We start from the raw sequence: 21328 nt of genomic DNA, 5'->3' as shown, positions 1-21328 counted from the left end.
ATCTAAGATACATCATAAAAAATCTCAATTATTTTAAAAAAGTTAAGGTTCGAGAGTTTCAGAAATCAACTCATAGTCATATTATGACATAATCAACTCATAGTCATATTATGACATAATCAACTCACAGTCATATTATGACATTCATTTAACATAAATATGGAGTAAAAAAAATTTTGAAAAAAATCTAGCTTGAGAATCACACACCCAAAATGCATAAGCCTCAACTAAAAAGATGCAAAATGTGTTCCTTTTATACCAATGCGTAAGCCTTAGCAGGTAATGCATTAGCCTTTTTGGAATTTGGTATTTTAGATTGAGCCTCAAGGCATTTTAGATCTACCTTGCCTTGAGGCAAACCTTCGCTGAGCCTTTTTAAAACATTGACATTTGGAAATTTATGACAACTCTCAATGAAATAATCCTAAAAACTTGGTAGTAAGTTAACAAATAAAAATAAATAAAAAATTCAGGAATGTAGCTAACTAGCTAGCTAGCACTAGCAGGTTTTTCCTTTTAACAATTTTGACCTAAAAAGAAAATCTGAATAGCCTGAGCTGCAAAGTGCTCCGCAGAGGGTAGATTGTTGCTAGCTTATTTGTTTAATAATTATAATTAAAATAAAATAAAAAAGAATGAAGAGAAGAAGGAACAAGAAATTGCTAATCTTAATTCAATGAACTGATGTAAATTTCTCAGTTTATGTGGTTTTGTCATCTGAGCATAATAAGAAGAAGGAGAAGCAGGAAAAAACGAAGGAAGAAAGAGGAAGAATGTTTTGCCAGCTGCAAAGAAAGAAGAAGAAAAAGAAACCTATATGGTCTCTGCTTTGTAAAAGAGAAAGGTATCTGGCTTGTCGATAACAAGAGAAAAAGAATAGGAAGTAAAAAAAAAAAAAGCTACAAAGATAATGCATAACTGCTACAGGCCCACAGCTTTAAGCTCTCAGCCTGACAGTGCAACTCCCTATTTGTTGAAGCTCTCTGCTGATATCAAAGTTCTCAGCTGGCCTCTACTGTTGCTGGAAGAAGGAACAGTCCAAGCCTAGTGATAGACAACCTAGGATCTGTATATCAAAAACTCTAAGCTCTCAGAGAGCTTTCAATTTTTTTGAAGGAAGAGAGCTCGATAGGATCGCAAGTAGGATCATGATCCTAAGATCCGAATGATCCAGATAAGATCCTACTCATGGTTTTAAATCGTGGTAGCGGGTAGCGTAACGTAACGGTAACAGGTGTAACGGGAAGCAGGAGTAGCGGATGTTACATAACGGGAAGCGGGTGTAACGGCCGTGAATTTTTTTGAAGCACGCACAACCTTGTGCATATTAGCATACTTGCATGTTTTAAGCTTTTGGCCATTCTTAGAAAGGGTTTTAGTGTATTTTGGACCCTTTAGTTCGAGTAACTAAGTTATTTGGTAAGGGCAACAGGTTTACATTTGTTTTAAACCATCATTGATAGAAAATTACGTGTGTGCGCGTATTTATACTTCTCATTGTTCTTATCTGTGATAAATTCTTACGTGTGCTAAATGAATTAATAAAATAAAATACATTATACACTCCATTAGTCTATTAGACACATAAGACATACGAATAATATAAATATAAAATAGCTAGAAAAGAAAGAAGGTTGAAGTTGAAAAATAAAGAACATAAATTTCACATTACTAATATTATTAAAAAAAAATTCCTAACAAGTTAGTATTTTGAAATTGTTAATTAATGCATCTATTGTGAGTATTTAAAGAAAAAGTAAATTTTGTATCATTGTCATTCTCATTATAATCTTTTCCCCCTCTTGCCACTTGGTATATTGAGAATGATATATGAAAGAGAGAGAAAAAGTGAGAAGAAAAAGTAAAAAATAAAATATTTTTTTGGTGCAACTGTCCTGTAGCGGTTACGTAACGGCCGTAGCAGCCTTTACGTAACGGTCGCGGTCTGTAACGGCCGCTACGGCCGTGATTTTTCTTCCCACCGATTTCACGGTGTGTAACGGTATCGGTAACCCAAAAAACCTTTACGTAACGGTCGCGGCCTTTATTTAAAACCATGATCCTACTAGGATCATACTTTATTAAGATCCTACTTAACATCTGGGTTGATTAGGCAATTATGGATCATAGGATCGTAGAATCGGAAGATCTGGATCGTAATTTTGATAACCATGTTTTAATTCATCAAGGCATGCATTCTGGGCAAACCAACAAGCAAAAAGATGTTACAAAATTAAGCAATGTTGCAAATCATCATTACATCCTTCCACGGAATAGTTTCCACAAGCATGGGAAATAAGAAAAAAGAAAACCCCTTAACTTCTCACAGAAGACATTTCTAAAAAGTATCAATTATCAATAGACAGTTCATCTAGTGCAGAGCAATTGAAGCAGAACAGAACTACACTTGATGCCATACATCATCTGTGATAGAAGTATTTACCAGGATGAAACAACAATGTGGCTTATTCGTTTGTTCGTAAATGACGGATCTGGCCAGAAGTTAAAAAGGTGACATACCCATATTTTTCATGGTCCTGTGAAAGACTAGATTTGAGAATCTAGATGCATTAGGCTATGGATCTTCCATCCACACGCACAGTTAAGGCACTAAATTAAGGGATATTGATGCACTGCTTAACCAGTGAAGCATCAGTTGATATACTCTAGAAGTCTATCCCCTCTTTGCCTCGTTAGTTGCAATAATATATATTCATTCTCACATCATCATTATGCTCTGGTCAAGTGTATCATTTCCTAAGATCAAGTTTATTCTTTGGAAAGTTCAATCATGAGTCTAGTTATAATGTTCATCTTTTAGGTATTTTTTAGTCAGCCGCTGTAGTGTGTAATAGTCATTTTTCAGGCACATTTAATGTCATGGCCGTCATGTACTTAGATATATGTTAGTACAAAAAATGGGGGAGATAATATAGAACTTTCCCTTTTCATTAGTTACCAATTCTGATCTCCTCAGAATTTTCCTGAGATTTTGAACCATGGATTGAGTATTCACCCAAGCCCTCCCATATCCCCCACCACTGCATTTCTGCAAAAGAGAATCTCCCTTTGCCATTAATTTTTTTTCTTCCCCTGAATATCCTTAAGAGTAATCTTTCTCAGACTTCTAATATGACAGTGCTACGAGCTTTCTCCACCACTCACTGCATCAGATACAAAGAGACTACATTTTAGCATGTTTATTGCTTTTGCAATCACAAGGACAACTGAAACTTGGAGCTCTTTCCACACTTCAGTTCCATATTTAAGGCACGAAATTGTCTTATTCAAGACAAATGATACATTAATAAAGATATTCAACTGTTTTTTCATGTGATTCCTTACAAGATGAGAAGCTGTATTTTATCGGATTGGTATATTTCAAGCAATAGAGAACCTTGCATCGTTTGCCGTCCTTTTTCTCCCTCAGATATTTTTATGACATTCAACAAATGCCACAGATTGCACCATTCAATTACCCCCCCCCCCCCCAAAAAAAAAAAAAAAAAAAAACTGATAAAATAAGGCATGGTTTAGCCGCACAATAGACAAGGATTTCAGAATTAATACCCTAAACATAGAAGCCCAGAAATGAACAAATCATGCTACAGCCCACTGGCCAAGAAGATATTATCTAGCATCCATACAACAATCCTACCATTTATTTGGTAGGGGAACAAAATTTGTTAAGAGAGGAAAAAGAGATACAAGGATGGGAGAAGACATCCTTCTGAAACATAAAAGAAAAAGGTAAAGAAAAAAGCAATAAACAGAAAAAGGAAAGTAACAAAAATATCAGCCCAACAAAGCTTTCTAATCACACCATAAATTCCTCAAATATACACCCTTGAAACGATCAGAAGAATATGCCCAGCAAGAAGCAACAGAACCCGTTATATGCCAAAGCAGCTGCAGGGAAACCCATTTTAAAGATGTAAGCATTTCTCTCCAGCCCTATCCATTCCAAAACCTTTAAAAGAAGAGGGAAATAACCAACCAAGTAGCCTGGACAGACCAACACACTCCAAAAAAACTTCAATAACTTACTTTATCAACACCAACCAACCAAGGAATGCAAAAAAGGATTGAGAATGTCATTCATCACTACCAAAACAGAACATAAAAAACCAGGAGATACAGCCTTGTGAAGCAACCTAATCTACAACAGATTGTTGGTTTTAACCCTGTAAACGAAAAAAGCCTTGATCATGGATTGAACCTTAGCTCTCCAAATGCAATCCTCAAGTGGGAATGGTGAATTATGCGAGAGTAAGAAGACTGGCAACAAGAATAAACTCCAGAACTATCCAATCTAAATACTATTAAACCTCACGGTTAAAAAGCTGGAAAAAATTCATTAAATTGAAGTCTGTTAGTGCTAATCAGACCCACTAGGGCAGAGAAAAATCCATTTGCACAGCAGTAAAAGCAAGGCTAAGAAAGGCCACAGGGAATTAGTGAATTTGCAATGTTCTATTAACTATGATGGAGAGGGATAGAAAAGTGGTTTTCTTAGTTACTGTTTCTTAGGTTTTTTTTGTATTTTTTTTTTTAGTTTGTTTCTTTGAGTTGGTTTTCTTTTTTTTGCAGATTTCTTGTCCTCTATTTATTGAGTTTCCTTTCTCTTCTAATATATCTTATTTTTTATCTAAAATATTCAATAAATAGAGTAACAAGGTGAGCTCATCAATCTCTCCATCATTAGTACTCCCAAAAAGATGAAAATTCAAAATCAACTTCATAAATCAAGAAAGAAGAAATAGGAGCATTTTGAAGGTTTGAATGTGAAAAAGGTTAGAAAAAGCATGAAATAAAGGAGCATCATTTTCTATAAATACTCCCAAAAACAAACATGAGGTCCACCAACCATTTTATATTAGACAAATGAGTGGAAAAAAAAAAAAGGAAAAAAAAAATATGAGAAGTGAACTTCCAGCTATCATTTTGAAGTCCCATAAGTAGCAGTAGTCAAAAAATCAGTATCCCAGATCCCTCTCATTCATAGGCATGCCAAATTTACTTCTAATCACCTTGGACCAAAGAGAATTAAGTTCCAATAAAAAGCTACCAGAGTGTTGTTCTTAGAAACAAAATTACAACCCAAACGCTCCTTAAACTTAAGACTACAAATGGCCTTCCAGCTCACTAAATGATCCCCTCTTCTCCCTCACACTAGACCGAACAAAATCTTTCATTATTTTATTCAACTTACAACACCAATACGTATCCTAAACAAAAAAGAGCATCTTTCTAACCATCGAGATGTTTGGAATTGTTAGAAACCACGGAAAATGAATAGTATAATCAAAATATAGATCAGAAGGCAAACAATGTTATATTTCCTCGCAAATTTGCAATGAAGACAAACCAGTGAAGAGCAATCAGCATCATATCACATACCATATGTCCCACAAAAAATTTTTACAAAAAACATTATACAATAACTAAAACTTTAAAAAGAAAAAAAGCAACATAACTATATGAATTTCCACAAAATGGAAGAAAAATAACCTTGCACCATATCCAATTAAACAAGCGAACTGATGAGTGCTGAAACACTGAGCAGTGTCAGCTATAATGGAAGCTGACACCCGTAAGCCATTCTGAATTAGATGCTGATGAACAGCTCCAACAGCAAGAAGTATTGGAATAGCAGGTTGAGTTGGTTCCTGACATAAAAGGAAAATAACTAAATAAACTTCTTCTTTTTTTAAAAAAAAAAAAAGACTTCTTTCCAGGCCTCAATGAAGAAGAAAGGGTGAAGAATGTTGAAAGCATAGCAGCCCAATACTTTCTAGAGATGTAGAGCAATGATAAGAAAGAAAACAAAGATGAACTTAGCATACAAAATGCTTTAATTAATGCTGATTCCAACAAAAATACAACTTCTAACAAGCACATACCATGATGCTGTCTTTAACCGTCAATTTTCTATCAAAACAAAACAAATATTCCGAATGGCATCCATGATCCAACTCACATAACAAACAAATTTGGCTACATAATTTGAAGAAAATTCCAAAATAGACTACACCACCACAGCGCCTAACTCTTCATGAACAACAATGTACAGAGCGCAAATAAATAAATAAATAAATATAATAAAAAATGAAAAAGATACATCACAAATTTTCAGGCAAGAGAAAACTTCACTACAGTGGCTAAGGAGTAAGCACCAGCAAGATAAATCTCAATAGGATAACAGTAACCTTAAACAACAGTAAGACGAGATGGAGGTTGCTCTCGCACAGTTCAAGTAACAAAAACAACAAAGCCTTTAAGTTCCACCATGTAGGATCAAGCTTATGGATCCATCACTGTCCTTTTGCTCAGTCCAAAGCAATCTCAGAAGTTGAAGAGCCATCAAATCCTTCTTATTACCTCAATCCAAGCTTCTCTCTACCAAATCCTCTCCTACCTCCACTAGCCTCAATCAAACTACTCTCAGTATCTGGTCTACATCGCAAGCAAACAAATCATCTCAAACACCATTCCCATATCTTAATATCTAGAGAGCTGCTCCTATCATTTTACAAATGTGTCCTTTTCTTTATTACTTTTATTGAGTAATGCTACTCGTCCATAATCCAAAAAGAAATGACAAAAAAATTTGGGAAAAAAAAACTATACAAGAAATTTAATTAAAAAAAATGAATATACATCAAAAGAACAGACACAAGAAAATTAATTCCAAAATTTTGATTGATGAAGTACTGAGCAACTAAAAAAAAGCTAACCAGCTCATCGGACCGATCTGAGAGAACAAGCAATTGTGAACCATTACGAACAGCTTCATCAGCGGCTTCGCAAAGCTTATTTAGTGTCTTTTCCAAGGAGCCATCAACCCCTTTCCTTATATCAAAAAATGTCAGCAGAACTTGAGGTTTTAACTGCGGATCCTTCAATAATGACTCAAGCTCCCCTTCATTCAGAACAGGACTAGATAAAATTACCTTAGTCACCCAAAAAAAAACACAAGACTTGATTATTTCATGCCGAAAAAACAAACTGTTGCATAAAATAGGTATCAGTAGAAATTGGGATTCCAGCAATATAAGATAGCATCTACTGAGGGATGAAAGGAGAAATGCTAACAAACCTGAGAAGCATTCTCAGGTCCAACCTCTAATATGTTTTGTCGCTTCCCAATATTGGCTTCAAGAGACATAACCAATCCTTCTCTGAGAGGGTCAATTGCCGGATTTGTGACCTATCAGATGCACAGACAAGAATGATACAGAAAGAAAGAAAAAAATTAATATGAATTTAAAAAAGTTAAAAAAAGCTAATTTAAAGTTTAAAAACTAAATAAATTATTTTAAAAAAAGTAATATCTTGAGAAATAATCTGCAGAAAAAGAAATTCAAACAAAAAAAAATTGAAAAAATGTGTGTGAAGAATGATATGCAAAATCTTGTATCTTTTAGATGATCCAATATGAAATCACTTTCAAGTTATCACAAAAGTGCTACATGAAGCTCCTCAAGAAAACTGACAGGAACAAAAAATGAAAATGATCAATTTTCTCAATTCCACTGATGAAAAAGAAAAGGCAATAGTTATGCTTTTTGGATTCTGCAGAGACCAAGTTGTCAGCCAACTTAGCCATTTTGGGTGCATTTCTATAACAAATCTGTCAAAAATTACTTAATGAGCCCCGTTCATGCTAACCCAGTCCTCTCTCTTGTAAGGAAAGATCCCTAAGAAATGAGGATCAACAAATACCCAACTGACAACCCAACACTTAACCAAAAGATATTACAGGCCATTACAAATTCTTCCTTGATTGCAGGCAAAAACCTGCAAAAAAATTATTATAGTTGATGTTACAGTAGCATGGTGCTGCTGTAGCTTCTAGATATTTTAGGTTATTTAATGGTACTTGAGGTTTTTTTATTTTATAGTGTATGTGCATGGCTAGGATTAGTTGAATCAAAGGTTGTGATCTGTTATTTCTAGGGTTGAAGAGTTTGGTCTAATTATGAATGGGAACGTGTGTCATAGTATGCAGCTTGACTTTTGTTATCAACAAAATTTCAGCCTTTGGCTCTTGAGTTCTCTTAACTTAGGGTTTGAATGATTACAAACCCAAGATTTTGTTTTCTTGTTTCCCTCTAAGAAATACAGGCTTCAAAGGACAACCAACATAAAATTCTTGTCTAACTGTGCTTGCAAATTCCAAATACAGAATTCAACTTCAATTTCCCAATTTCCCTATCTATTTTTTTCTTGATTGAAAAAGAAGATTTAATAAAGAAGTACAACAAGGAGCATAAGTAATCCTCCTTAAAAGATAAAAAACAAAATCAAAATAAATCGAAACGACACAGCCAGCCAATCATGCTTTAATTCAGGAAACTGAAATTCTTTGAAACACCCAGCTGCAAAAACATGGAGGCCAAATATTGAATCCTATTCCAAAGCACGACCAAAGACATCTTCTTCCCTATAAAAATACAAGAACTCCATTCCAACCAAATGCCACCACAAAAATGCAAAAATTGCACATCTCCACAAGGCCGAAGCATCCTTAACCCTTTCCAAAACCTGAAAAATGGATAGCCATGCCCTCCACAAGGCCGAAGCATCCTTACCCCTTCCACAAAAAAATTGTTCCACTGACTCCAGACACACCCAATTCTATCCAAACAAACCAAAAAAATTGTTCTGTACTCCAAGAGAAGGAGCAATGAGGGAAAAGGTGAGAAGCAGATTCTGAATTTAGAAAACAAAGAGAACAAACATCTGGATATAAAGCCATAAAAGGCCTCCTACTATGCAACAGATTGTTAGTGAACTCTTATTAATAATGAACAACGAAATAAAAGCCTCAAATCATAGAGGGGTTTTTAGCCTTCCAAATGGATCTATGAAGCAGGAAAGGCAAACTTTTGTTGGATAAATGCTCGAAAAAATATTTACAAGAATTCTCCCCAGAAGAATCAAGAATCCAAGAATGATAGTCTCTCCTCTGGGAAAGGAGTCTACCACCCAACAAGCTTAATAATTAGGAAAGATCCAAGACCTCACTACCATTAAGAGCCCTACGAAAATGGAAATCCTAATAGAAATTGTTAATGGTTATTAGTCATTGAGCATTACTATTAATTGTTAGAGTTTGGTTTGTAATAAGTGTAAGTTAGTAAGGGAATAATGGTCATTCCTATTGTACTTGACATATATTATAAATAGAGGGAGAGACCTATCATTCAGTTTAGGTCTTCTATTTTACCCAATTATTCAACATGGTATCAGAGCATAATTCTGAAACCTAAACCCTAAGTGTAACCACCACCATCAAACCGAAGCCTGAAACCAAAAATCTGCTGCATGTCTATCATCATAGAAGATTTTTCAGCGATAATATAACCCTAGAAAACAGCCAGCAGCAGCAGAAAGTCAGACCAGTCACTGGAATTTTCTAGGCGACACTGCTCAAGAACATCAAATCCACTATAGATTTGTCAAAACCAACACCATATTCACCCACAGACACTGCCGATCTGCCCCCCACTGAAATCTCACCTCCAGGTAGCGTCTCACGCGCCCTCATGCGCCAGACGAAGGCTGCCAGGGCCAACCCCACACACTGGCATGTGACGCCACTTTCAGGCATGGTTTTGACCTGGAATGATCCAGTCGTGATTTAATCTCTCTATTAACATGTTTTTGGAGTTTTTCATGATGTTTTCTGCCCAAAGATCACACCTTTTTTACTTGCTCAAGTGCGGCACCCAAGGAATGTTTGTTAGATGCTTCATGAAGCAGTTTATCAATGGTTATCGAGTTTATTGGGTCTAAAACAGTGGGATTTGCTGTGTTTTTTTATTCAATGATCTAATTCCTTCCATATATTAAAATATCAAGCTGTTGGACATGTGTTTTGCACAAAGATCCAATCTTTGTTTAACCATGCACTCATGGTAATTCGTCAATTGTTCTTCAGTGTGAGTAGCAGTCATTGGTGACTTTTTTGGAGCAGTGACAGTGCTCATAAGCTGTTTTTTGTGAGGCTATGGCACTGTTATGTAAGTTAGTTGGTGATTTCTCCATGGTAGTTTCAGTGCTGTGAGTTGCTTTCTTGGGGCTGTGTTTGAGTTTCTTCGTGCTGTGGCAGTCTTGTACTGATTTATTTGAGACTTGTTCATGGTTGGTCACCTTGTTCGTGGTTGTTCTGATTGTTCTAACAATTAATTTTATGGTCATCGGTCTGAGTTTGTGAATGTTGGGATGGAGTTTGGAAAACCCAAAAGTATGGTTCCTTTGTTAATCACTTGTTTGAGTGAACCACGTACTATGACTATATCAGAGGAGTATTCACGGTTTCTACAGTATCAGTCATCTCAACAAGCATCTTCTCACATTGCATCTTTTGCACAGAAGGGTAATCCTACAATCTATATGTCATCTGTTATCCTTCCTGCTAGTCCTTGGTTTATCCATTCTGCTGCCACTGGCCATTTAACAGGTGCAACCAACTTCTTTTCTGATCTCCGGTATCCTAAAAATCTATCTTAAATTACCTTTGCTTATGGGTCCACTATTGCTGTTAAGGGGATAGGAACAGTAAATCCTACTCCTTCCATCTCTCTTTCTTCTGCTTTATACATTTCTAAATCTCCTTTCAATCTCATGTCAGTTAGTAAGCTTACAAAGTCACTAAATTGTTTTGTCAAATTCATTCCTGATTCTGTGGTTATTCAGGATCTGAAGACGAGAAATACAATTGGCACAAGACGTGAAGCTCATAGACTTTACTACTTTGAGTCGTCTTCTCCACCCATTGCTTGCACAGTCACAGCTACACCACTTCAAATCCATTGTCTCCTTGGTCATCCATCCTTGGACAAGTTGAAATAGCTGCTTCCTACATTGAGTTCCGTGCCTAATCTTGAGTGTGATTCTTTTCAATTGCGCAAGAATCATCGTGTTCCCTTTCGATTCCTGGGACAACAAACGAGTGGTTAGTCCCTTCATGCTAGACCATTCCGATATTTGGGGTCATGGTTTTAAATAACGGCCATTACGTAGCGTAACAGCCGATATGTAACGGAAATCGAAGGCTCCGAAACCGATACGGGCCGATAATGCGGTTCGGAAAAAATTCACAACCGTAACGGCCGTTACGGAGACGTAACGGTCCGTTACGGACCGTTACACGGCCGACAGCTTGCAGATTCCCTAAAGGCTTTCTGCTGCAGCGCTGCTTTCCCCCTCTCCGCACCACCGATCTGCCATTCAATCTAAGTCTAACATTCAAAGAGTAAACTAGAAAGTAAAAAACTTACCTTGAAACTTTGTTGACCAAAGCAATAAGAAGGCTTCACTTCTTCGAAGCCTGAGAGTGAGCAGATCTACTCATCTTCGTAGCCTTCCAGGACTTAGGAATTGCAGACTTGCAGTTGCAGCACCTTGGCGAGAAACCGGTGACAGGTCTGCAGCAGCTCCACCGCCACTGCGAGTCGCCGATAGCCCGTTGGCAGCTTCCTCCGCCAGTCGTCGCACTCGCTCCAGCCCTTCGATTTCAGCTTCGGAACTTGGAGTCATCACTTATCGGCCGTTCGTGCTTCGCAGTCTTCGCTCCTTCAAGGCTTCGAGGCTCCTCCGAGTCCCCTCCCCTCCCTCGGTCTCACTCAGACTCCCCAGCGTATGAGACACTCAACACTCAACACCCACAGCACTAAGTCTTATCATTATGTTTTTTTTTTTTAAATTATATTTTGTTGTAAATTATGTTTGTTAAATTGAATTAAAAAAAAGAGTAATTTAATAGAGTAAAAAATTAGAAATCATTAATAATTACGTAAAATAAAATTTTCTTAATTTATAAATATTTTAATTGTCTTATATTTTTTGAAAGCTAATTATGAAAATCTAGTTCCATCACATATTTCCTATTTATTATTTTTTAAGTTTTAAAACATCATTTTGACCTTAAATTTAAAATTAGGTAAAATAAATCTTTACATGATCTATTTTTTGTTTTTAGTTATCAAATAAAGTAAAAATTGATAACTTAATAAAAAAAAAATTTAACCTAATAGTTAATACATTAATAATTCTGATTTTTACTAATTACTACTAGAATTTGTAGAAAAATTTTATTTTAATCCATATACTGAGAAAATGCTTAAAAAGTTAAATAGTTAATTTGTAATGTATGGATCTCTATTAGTGATGCTGTGATGTATATGAAAGTAGAGCAAAAGTCTTTTTCACCTTTAAAATTACAATGTTAATTTCTTATAGTTATAAATGAAAATAAAATCAAGTTATAAAAAATAATGAAAATATTTTTTTAAAGATAAAGGAATAAATATATTTTTTTTGTAATAAAATATATAATATTTTATAATTTTGTTTATTTAAATATAAAAATAATAAACATTACTTATTATTTTTAATCAAATATTATATTTTATTTTTACGTAATAAGTATTTAAAATTAGGACTATTTAGTACTTATTATTTAATATTTACTAAATTACTAATTATATTATTCCTGTCATCTTTGTAGAAAGGTTGTAACTTTGCATTTTCTCTATGTTTTGTGTAGAGATCAACAAATTAAGTCTATCAATATGTCACATGATAGAGGAAATGAGAACTTACCTAGTGAGGATATTGGATATTTGGATGGCATTTTGGTACTACAGTGGACGGTAATAGAAATATTATTATGTGTAAGTTATGCGGGAAGATAATTAAAGGGGCATTACACACTTGAAACAACACTTGGCACATAAAAAGGGTCAAGTAGCTGGATGCTCAAATGTGACCACACAAGTAAGAGAACAAATTATGAAACATCGACAATAGTATGCTGAGAAAAAAAGAGATAAACAAAAAAGGCAAGAAAAAGTAGAAGCCCAAATTAGAGGAGATTTTGAGAATTTGAACGATGAAAAAGACTTGGAAGAAGAAAGTATGAGATTTGCTCGACAAGAAAGCATACGATCACAGCAACAATGGGAAGAGAGACAAAGATTTTGAGCAAGAACAACTGGAGGGGGTAATATTTATGAAGAGGGGGGTGGCTGTGGCAGTGGTGCTACCAGTGGTTTCAATAAAGCAGCTCGATCTTATAGTGGTCGAGAAGCTGGAGGTAGTGGACGACAATGAATCAATCCTGATGCCCCTGAAGCTAGACTAAAGGCAATGGATTCTATTTTAGAAAGAAGCAAGAGTGCGAAACAACCAAAAATCAATACTAAGTTACTGAAAGGTTTAAAAAGTAAATTAGGAAAAGCAGTTGGAAAATTCCTAATTTATAATCGGATTCCAGCGAATGTAGCTGACTCTCCATTTATGCAGCCTATGCTTGATATTGCTATAGAGGTTGGAAAGGGGGTGAAGGCATGGTATTAAATAACGGCCGTTACGTAACGGAAAATCATCTCTCCGATACCGTTACAGCCCGCATTAGCGGTGAGCAGAAAATTCACGTGCGTAACAGCCGTTACAAAACCGTAACGGCCCATGACGGCCGTTACACTAACGTTACGACACATTACAGTCGACAGCCCCTAACACTACTGCGTACCTTCCTTATCTCCTCAAATCTGCTCCATTTTGTGTGTTTCTCTCCATCATCTAGCTTAGATCTCCTCATTTGAAGCCTCCAAAGAAACGAAAGCAGCTTCAAAGCTTCGTTTTGTTGTGCTGTTCCCTCTTTCACTCTTCGTCTCTTTCGTACAACTTCAATCTACTAATCTGAAGCTTCAAAATCCCCAAAAAAAGCTTCGATTTTTGCCTTGAAGATGTTCTTCGCAGTTCGCAGCCATCGCAGGTCAGCTGACTGGCAGTTCGTCTTGAAGGTGTTTGATTTTTCCCTTGAAGGTGTTTCAATTTTTCCCTCTTCGTCAGTTCATCTCCTTTGTCCAATGTAAGAACCCAAAAATTAGCTTCCAATCTTCGATTTGTCGCTTGAAGGAGCAGTGCTCTGCAGGTCGCCTCCATTCGCAGGCTCGCAGTCGCAGCTCCAAAAATAAGTTTTGAAGCCTTCGATTCCCCCAAATTTTGGGGGCTTGCAGGTTGCAGCTCTCTCGCAGCTTCGGGGGGTACTCGGTACTCGGGAGTGGGTATGTTTCTTCAGTTCTTCTATTTCATTGGTTAATGTAATTGTAAATTACCAATTTATTCTAAATTAATAATTTAGTTTATTTTATAATTTCAGTTTATATTTATTATTTAATTAGTATGCAAATTTATAAATGATTATATAAGTTGAATTTATTAATTAAAATAAAAAAATTAGTATAAAATTATTAAAACATAAAATTTATAAAGTTACTTAGAGAGTTAGAGTACAGATTTAGTAAAAAATTATTAATTAATATTCTACATAATTATTTTTTTAAATACCTTGACTATTAATAATTTAATATTAGATCTAAAATTTATAATAAATCCTAATTTCTACACAATTAGTCAAGTCTCAAGTGACTCAAGTACACTACCATTTAAATAATTAAATTGTAAGATTTATAATTTCATATTTATTTTTTAAATTGTTAATTGTAATATAAATTATTGTATTGTAATATAAATTATTGGGTCTATTGACTCATTTTAAGTAACTTTATGTCTTTAATCAATTGATTCTTCATTTTAATTACATTTCTACATCTTTTTTACCCATTAAACTAATGCAAACTTTAAAAAAATATGCTTTTTTTTGTAAGCGGCGCACTAAAATTAATATAAAAATCATAATGCCTATTAAAAAGCATTTGTAGGTTGAATGAAGGTTGTCAAAATTCATTAAAAATCATGCATTAATGGATTTCATGCTTATTTTTCGATTTTGGCATGGTTGTGCATGCGTGAAAAAAATTCACAGCCGTTACGCCCGCTTCCCGTTACGTAACACCCGCGTCTCCCACGTCCCACGACACCCGCGACCGTTACGCGTCGTTACCCACTACCGCAATTTCGAACCATGGGTGATGGGTCCATCGCCCTATGAGATATTTGAAATTTATTTGGAGCAAGAGTATCAAGAAATGAAAAATTATATAACTTCTTTTGCTGGAATTTGGAAGGAGAGAGGTGTAACCCTTATGTGTGATAGTTGGTCAAGACCAACTAGAAAACACATTATAAACTTTTTAGTTTATTGCGATAGAGGCACCGTGTTTCATAAATCAGTTGATGCCTCTGATGTGCCAAGCAGAACAGCTTAATATTATTTTAGGTAATTTTCTAATTTTAATTGTATATGCAAATAGTATTATGGACTTGCATGTTTTTAATTAAATAGTAGTAATTATTGAATTTATAATTTCATTTCAGATTAATGGACGAGATGGTTGAAGAAATTGGAGAGGAGAATGTTGTCCAAGTAGTGACTGATAATGAGCTGCAATGAAGGCAGGAGAAAAATTATTAATGCAGAAGAGGCCCAATCTCTATTGGATAGCATGTGCAGCTCATTGCATAGACCTTATTCTTGAAGATATTAGTAAGAAAAATAATGTGAAGAAGATCTTAGAAGATGCAAGAACAATAACCTCATTTATTTACAACCATACATGGACAGTGAATTTCATGAAGAAATTCACAAATAATAGAGAGTTACTTCGCCCTGCCATCACTCGATTTGCCACAAATTTCATTGCTTTGGAGACTATTGTCAGGCATAAACAAGCATTAAGGGAAATGTTTACATCTTATGCTTGGAAAAACTCAAGGTTTGGGATGGCAAAATCAGGCCCAGCATATGATTCAAAGAAAATTATCTTAGGCAAAGATTTTGGCAAAAGGCCTCTAATATAATTAAAGTGCAAGAACCCTTAGTGAAAGTTCTTAAATTGGTTGATGATGATGAAAAACCAACCATGGGCTTCATATACGAGGCAATTGATAGGGCGAAGTTGGCCATTTAAAAATATTACCGATTTTACAAAGACTATTGGAAAACTATTAACAACCGGTGGAGTTTTCAGTTGCACCAAGATTTGCACGCTGCTGGTAAGTGTAAATCAAATACAATTTCTTATTATTTTAACTTTTAAATTATGCATAGTTACATTACAAAACTATTGATTAATATGTTTCTAAATTTAATTGTAGGATATTTTTTGAACCCACAATTTCTTTATGGTGCCCCACCCTCTCCTGAAGTTGCTAGAGAAGCCATGGATGGGGTTAAAAAAGTGATAACCAAGTCGGTACCCGATATAGATACTCAAATTCGTGGTATTAATCAATAATTATTAATCAATAATTATTGGTTCCATTAAATTGAATAATGAATTGTTCTAGTATTCTGTAATACTTTCAAGAATAATTATTAACACATCTAATTAATTAATTATATTTCACAATCATCCTTTTTTAGTTGTTGCTATATCAAGATAGGCAAGAGACTTTTGGAACCCCGCTGGCTCAAAGGGTAGTGAAATAAACAAATCCTGGTAAATATAGGCTATATAGCTAAATAATGGATTAATGGCTCTATTTTCTCTCTTTATGTTCAAATTTGACTTTTGAAATATACGCTATACTGCATAAAACTCTTTTTAATTATTCATGCAGCTAAATGGTGGATTCATTACGGCCTGTGTGCTCCTGAGCTCCAAAGAATAGCAATCAGAGTTCTTAGCCAGATCACATCAACTTCGAATTGTGAGCGTAATTGGAGCACCTTTAGCCTCATCCATACGTAAACAAGAAATTGATTAAAGTACATGAGACTACAAAAACTTGTTTTCGTACATTACAACATGAGGTTAAAGTTAAGACATACAATGAGAAGAAGCCAACGAGAAATTGAAGAGGGTTTCAATCCTATCAATTTGGACTACATTTTCAAAGAAGATGATCCTTTAAGTCGATGGTTAGAGGAGAGAGAGACACCACTACTCGACGATCAAGACAATTCAAATTGGTTAAATGAAGAAGTTGGAGGTACTACAGAAGGAGGTGATCAACCACCAATAAACGCGCATGATGATTCAAGTTCAAGCCCTGAACGTACACAAAGTGATGACAATCTTGGTTTGAGCCCACCAAGTGATGATGATGGTAATAGTGGTGCTGGAGCTAGGGTTGGGGGGGTGGTAGTGGTGGTGGTGGAGGCGGCGGTGTAGAATATAATTATGGATATGACATAGGGACATCATTTGTAAGGGATATACATCCTTCTGATCCTTACGGACTACATGACATGCCTGAAAATTATGACTTGGGTATTCCTCCAGGGAACCAATCTTCACAACCCAGGAGAAGGAGTGCTCATGGTGACCCTAGTGATTCTGCTGAAGATTCATATGGTGTGGTTCGTAGTTTTGGCGACTTTGGTTTAGATGGTTCATCATCACAATCATATGGATCTCATTCAACATATCCACATTATGCATCTCATGACTCACATTTTTATCCTAGTGGATCAGGAATCTCAAGATCTAATGAGTCTTCTTCTACACACTACCCAGAGCCAGCCCCAGCCACAACTTATGGACATTATTCAGGATATGGTCAAACAGGAGATTATGCACCCCCTATATCAGGAGGATTTTCACCACCAATATATTTTCAAGAGCAACAACGAAATGACGCAAACTTGGGTTTATTCAACTATGTATTTCCACAAGGATTGGGAGATAATTTCCAATCTCAATCTCAAGATACAGATACAAATTATGAAGACCCTCCACGTCATTCTTTTTGGTGGTGACATGTGTTATGTTATAAATTTGTAATATTGTATTCATGTATTTTCAACTATTTATTGATATTTGATATTAATCACTTTTTAAATTCATGTATGTGCAATGTGTATATTGAGTATTGAGTCTATTGATTCATTTTTAGTAACTTTATAACTTTAATTAATTGATTCTTACATTTCTACATCTTTTTACTCATTAAAGTAATGTAAATTATAAAAAATATATGCTTTTTCTTGTAAACAGCGCACTAAAATTAATATAAAAATCATAATGCCTATTAAAAAGCATTTGTAGGTTGAATGAAAGCCTTCAAAATTCATTAAAAATCATGTATTAATGGATTTCATGCTTACTTTTCAATTTTGGTATGGTTGTGCATGCGTAAAAAAAATTCACGACCATTACGCTCGCTTCCCGTTATGCAACAACCGCATCTCCTACGACCCGCAACACCCACGACCGTTACCCGACGTTACCCGCGACCACGATTTCGAACCATGTTTGGGGTCCTAGTCGTGTCACATCAAAGTTTGGGTATCGGTACTTTGTTGCAATTGTTGATGACTACTCTAGGGTGACTTAGTTATATTTAATGAAAGATCGTTCCGAGTTGTTTGATATCTTTTGTGCCTTCTATTCCCAAGCACGGACTCAATTTTATATGCCAGTCAGGATACTTCAAAGTGATAATGCTAAGGAGTACTTCAATGCCCAATTCAGTACTTATATGACTAGCTCTGGTATGATCCATTAGTCCTCTTGTGCCCACACTCCACAACAAAATGGGGTTGCAGAGCTGAAAAAAAGACATATTCCTGAAGTCAATCTTACTCTTTTGTATCAAATGAATGTCCCCAAAATTTTTGGGAGTGATGTTGTGCTCACAGCTTGCTCCCTTATCAATAAAATGTCATCCTCTATCCTTGGCGTCAAAATCCCATATTCAGTTGTCTTCCCTAAGGTTCCATTGTTCTCCCTTCCTCCTCATAGATTCGGTTCTGTGTCCTTTGTCCATTAGTTAACTCCAGGAATGGACAAGTTGGATCCTCACGCTATCAAATGTATCTTTTTTCAATGCTATAGCCTTACTTTACATCGACTTTTTGTCCCTACTGATGTCACCTTCTTTGAGTCTACACCATACTACTATGATTCCTTGAGTTTTGTTGACCTTAATGAGTCTCTTCCTTTGCCTTGCCTTCCAGATCCATACCTAGTATCCATGCCTAATCCTCCTACATCTTCATCCAATTTGACTTCTTCTCGTCGCTTGGATAATCTCAATTTGCAAGTATACACACGGAAACTTAAGAGGCAAGTGATTCCTCCGGCTTCTACTACTGTGCCTCCAGTTCCCTCGTTGGATAATCTTATTTCCCTTGATTTTGATCCTCCTGTAGTTGCTTGAAAAGGTAAATGCACTTGTTCCCAACATCTGATCTCTAATTTTGTTTGTTATGATCATGGTCTTAAATTTCCATGAAATTGTCAAAATTTCTGTCAAAATTTTCGATTTCCGTCACCCTCGAAATCGAAATGGCAGTCGATTTCCGTCTTGCATGATTTCCGTCGAAATCTCAATGAATCATCCGAAATTTATTGAAATCTCGAAATTTTAGCAAAACTTGTTGAAATTTTAACTATACGATGAAATTTTGTCAAAATTTAATGAGAAATTTAGGAGTGAAGTGAAATTTCTATCTTAATTTATTTTATCAAAACAAAAGATTATTACAAGTGCTTCTGAAATTATATGAAAAAATAAACTTACAGTAACATTTTATTCAACCATTCATGTCTATATTATCATTATTTGCACAATAAAAAATATTTAAATGATTTATGAATTTCATTTGTATTAACTAAATATATTTAATGTACATTATCTTACAAATATGTTTGATACACATACTATTTTACAACTTTTCCACCTCATACAAAACATAGATGTATTTAATTTGTAAAATATTAGTTCTAAAACTTATATTATTATGTTTGTTAACCATTTCTAAATTTTCACTTAGAATTCCATGTTTTATTACAAAGTTCCATTATTTTTTCAAATCGAAATCGAAATTTCTGTCGGAATTTTCATACTTTTGGAGCTTCGAAATTTGAGTCGAAATCGAAATTTAAGACCTTGGTTATGATTTCTTGTCACCCTCTTATTACTATTTTGTTAATACTTTGTCTTCCGTTGCTCTTCCAAAATCCATATTTGAAGCACTATCCCATTACGAGTGGAGGACAGCAATGGTTGAGGAGATGCATGCACTACATGATAATGATACTTTGGATTTGGTACCTCGTCCTCTTGATAAGTCTATGGTTAGTTGTCGCTAGGTGTACACTATGAAAGTCAACCTTGATGGTTCTGTGGCTCGTTTGAAGACATACCTTGTTGCTAAGGGGTATACTCAGGTGTATGGTTTGGATTATTCAAACACATTTTTCTCCGGTCACGAAACATGCCCCAATACATTTGTTCATTTCTTTAGCCACCACTTGTCATTGGCCTCTACATTAGTTAGATGTAAAGAACGCTTTCCTACATGGTGATCTTCATAAGGAGGTATATATGGAGCAACTACCTGGGTTTGTTGCTCAAGGGGGGAGTCAGGCTCAGTATGTCGACTTAAGAAATCATTGTATGGATTAAAATAATCTCCAAGGGCATGGTTTGGCCATTTTAGTGTTGTAGTACTTGAGTTTGGCCTTCATCGATATGCAGTTGATCACTTTGTTTTTTTATCGTCATACTTCATCTGGAATTTTGCTTCTTGTGCATGTGGATGACATTGTGATCATTGGTGATGATGATTAAGGCATCCAAGACCTAAAGGTTTTCCTACAGAGTAAGATTCATATCAAGGACTTAGGACCATTGAAGTACTTCTTGGGTATGGAAATATTGAAATTTCGTACAAGAATTGTATTGTCACAGAGAAGTATATTCTCAATCTTTTAGATGAGACAGAGCTATTGGGATCCAAACTTGTTGATACACCAATGGATCCCTAATTCCCAATAGTAAGTTAGTGTCAGAAACTATCTCACAATCACTCAATCAGATATATCCTTCGCAACAAGTGTTGTGAGTCAGTTTCTTGATTCCCCAAGAACAAGTCACAGGGATGTAGTAATTCACATTTTTAGATATCTCAGAGGTGCACCAAAGAGAGGTCTTTTATATCAGGATTGGGGTCACACTCATATTCAGGGATATACAAATGTAGATTGAGTCGTGTCACCTTCCGCCCGAAGATCCACAACCGGGTACTATATCTTTTGTTGGAAAGTATCCAATTTATCCAATCAACTCTCCTTGATTATAGGAGATATTTCTGTAATTATGTAAATATTCTTAGGAGATATTCTAGGATATATTCTAGGAGATTTGTTAGCAATTGTCATTCTTTCCTTTTGTTATTCTTTCCTTTATTATTATTTCCTTTTAGATTATCCTTGTAGTCTATAAGACTTTCAGATTGTACCTTGTTTTAAAATAATAAGAAATACTATTTCAATTCTTCTCCACTTCTAGATGGTATCAGAACCTGGTTTTCTTTTCCTTTCGGCAGTCATAGCCTCTAAAACATAGGCCTTATTGCCTTAACCTGTTCAGCCTCCATTATTTCTGAAGCTTCCACCAT

General features: G+C 35.4%; 1 protein-coding gene across 1 annotated transcript in view; it reads right to left on the bottom strand.

Moving 5' to 3' along the window:
- The window catches only part of LOC131168155 (ferredoxin-dependent glutamate synthase, chloroplastic-like), a 115942-nt gene that overhangs the window by 39297 nt on the left and 55317 nt on the right, over positions 1-21328 (bottom strand). Inside the window, exons 11-13 of the mRNA XM_058127406.1 lie at positions 7100-7210; positions 6738-6953; positions 5512-5669 (exon numbers count right to left, since the gene is read on the bottom strand). Coding sequence (XP_057983389.1) covers positions 5512-5669; positions 6738-6953; positions 7100-7210 — 485 coding nt within the window. The remainder of the gene's footprint in view (positions 1-5511; positions 5670-6737; positions 6954-7099; positions 7211-21328) is intronic.

Source organism: Malania oleifera, chromosome 11 (assembly GCF_029873635.1).
Source record: "Malania oleifera isolate guangnan ecotype guangnan chromosome 11, ASM2987363v1, whole genome shotgun sequence".
NCBI lineage: Eukaryota > Viridiplantae > Streptophyta > Magnoliopsida > Santalales > Ximeniaceae > Malania > Malania oleifera.
Note: the sequence above shows the minus strand (reverse complement) of the source record. Positions and strands in the feature narration are given on the sequence as shown.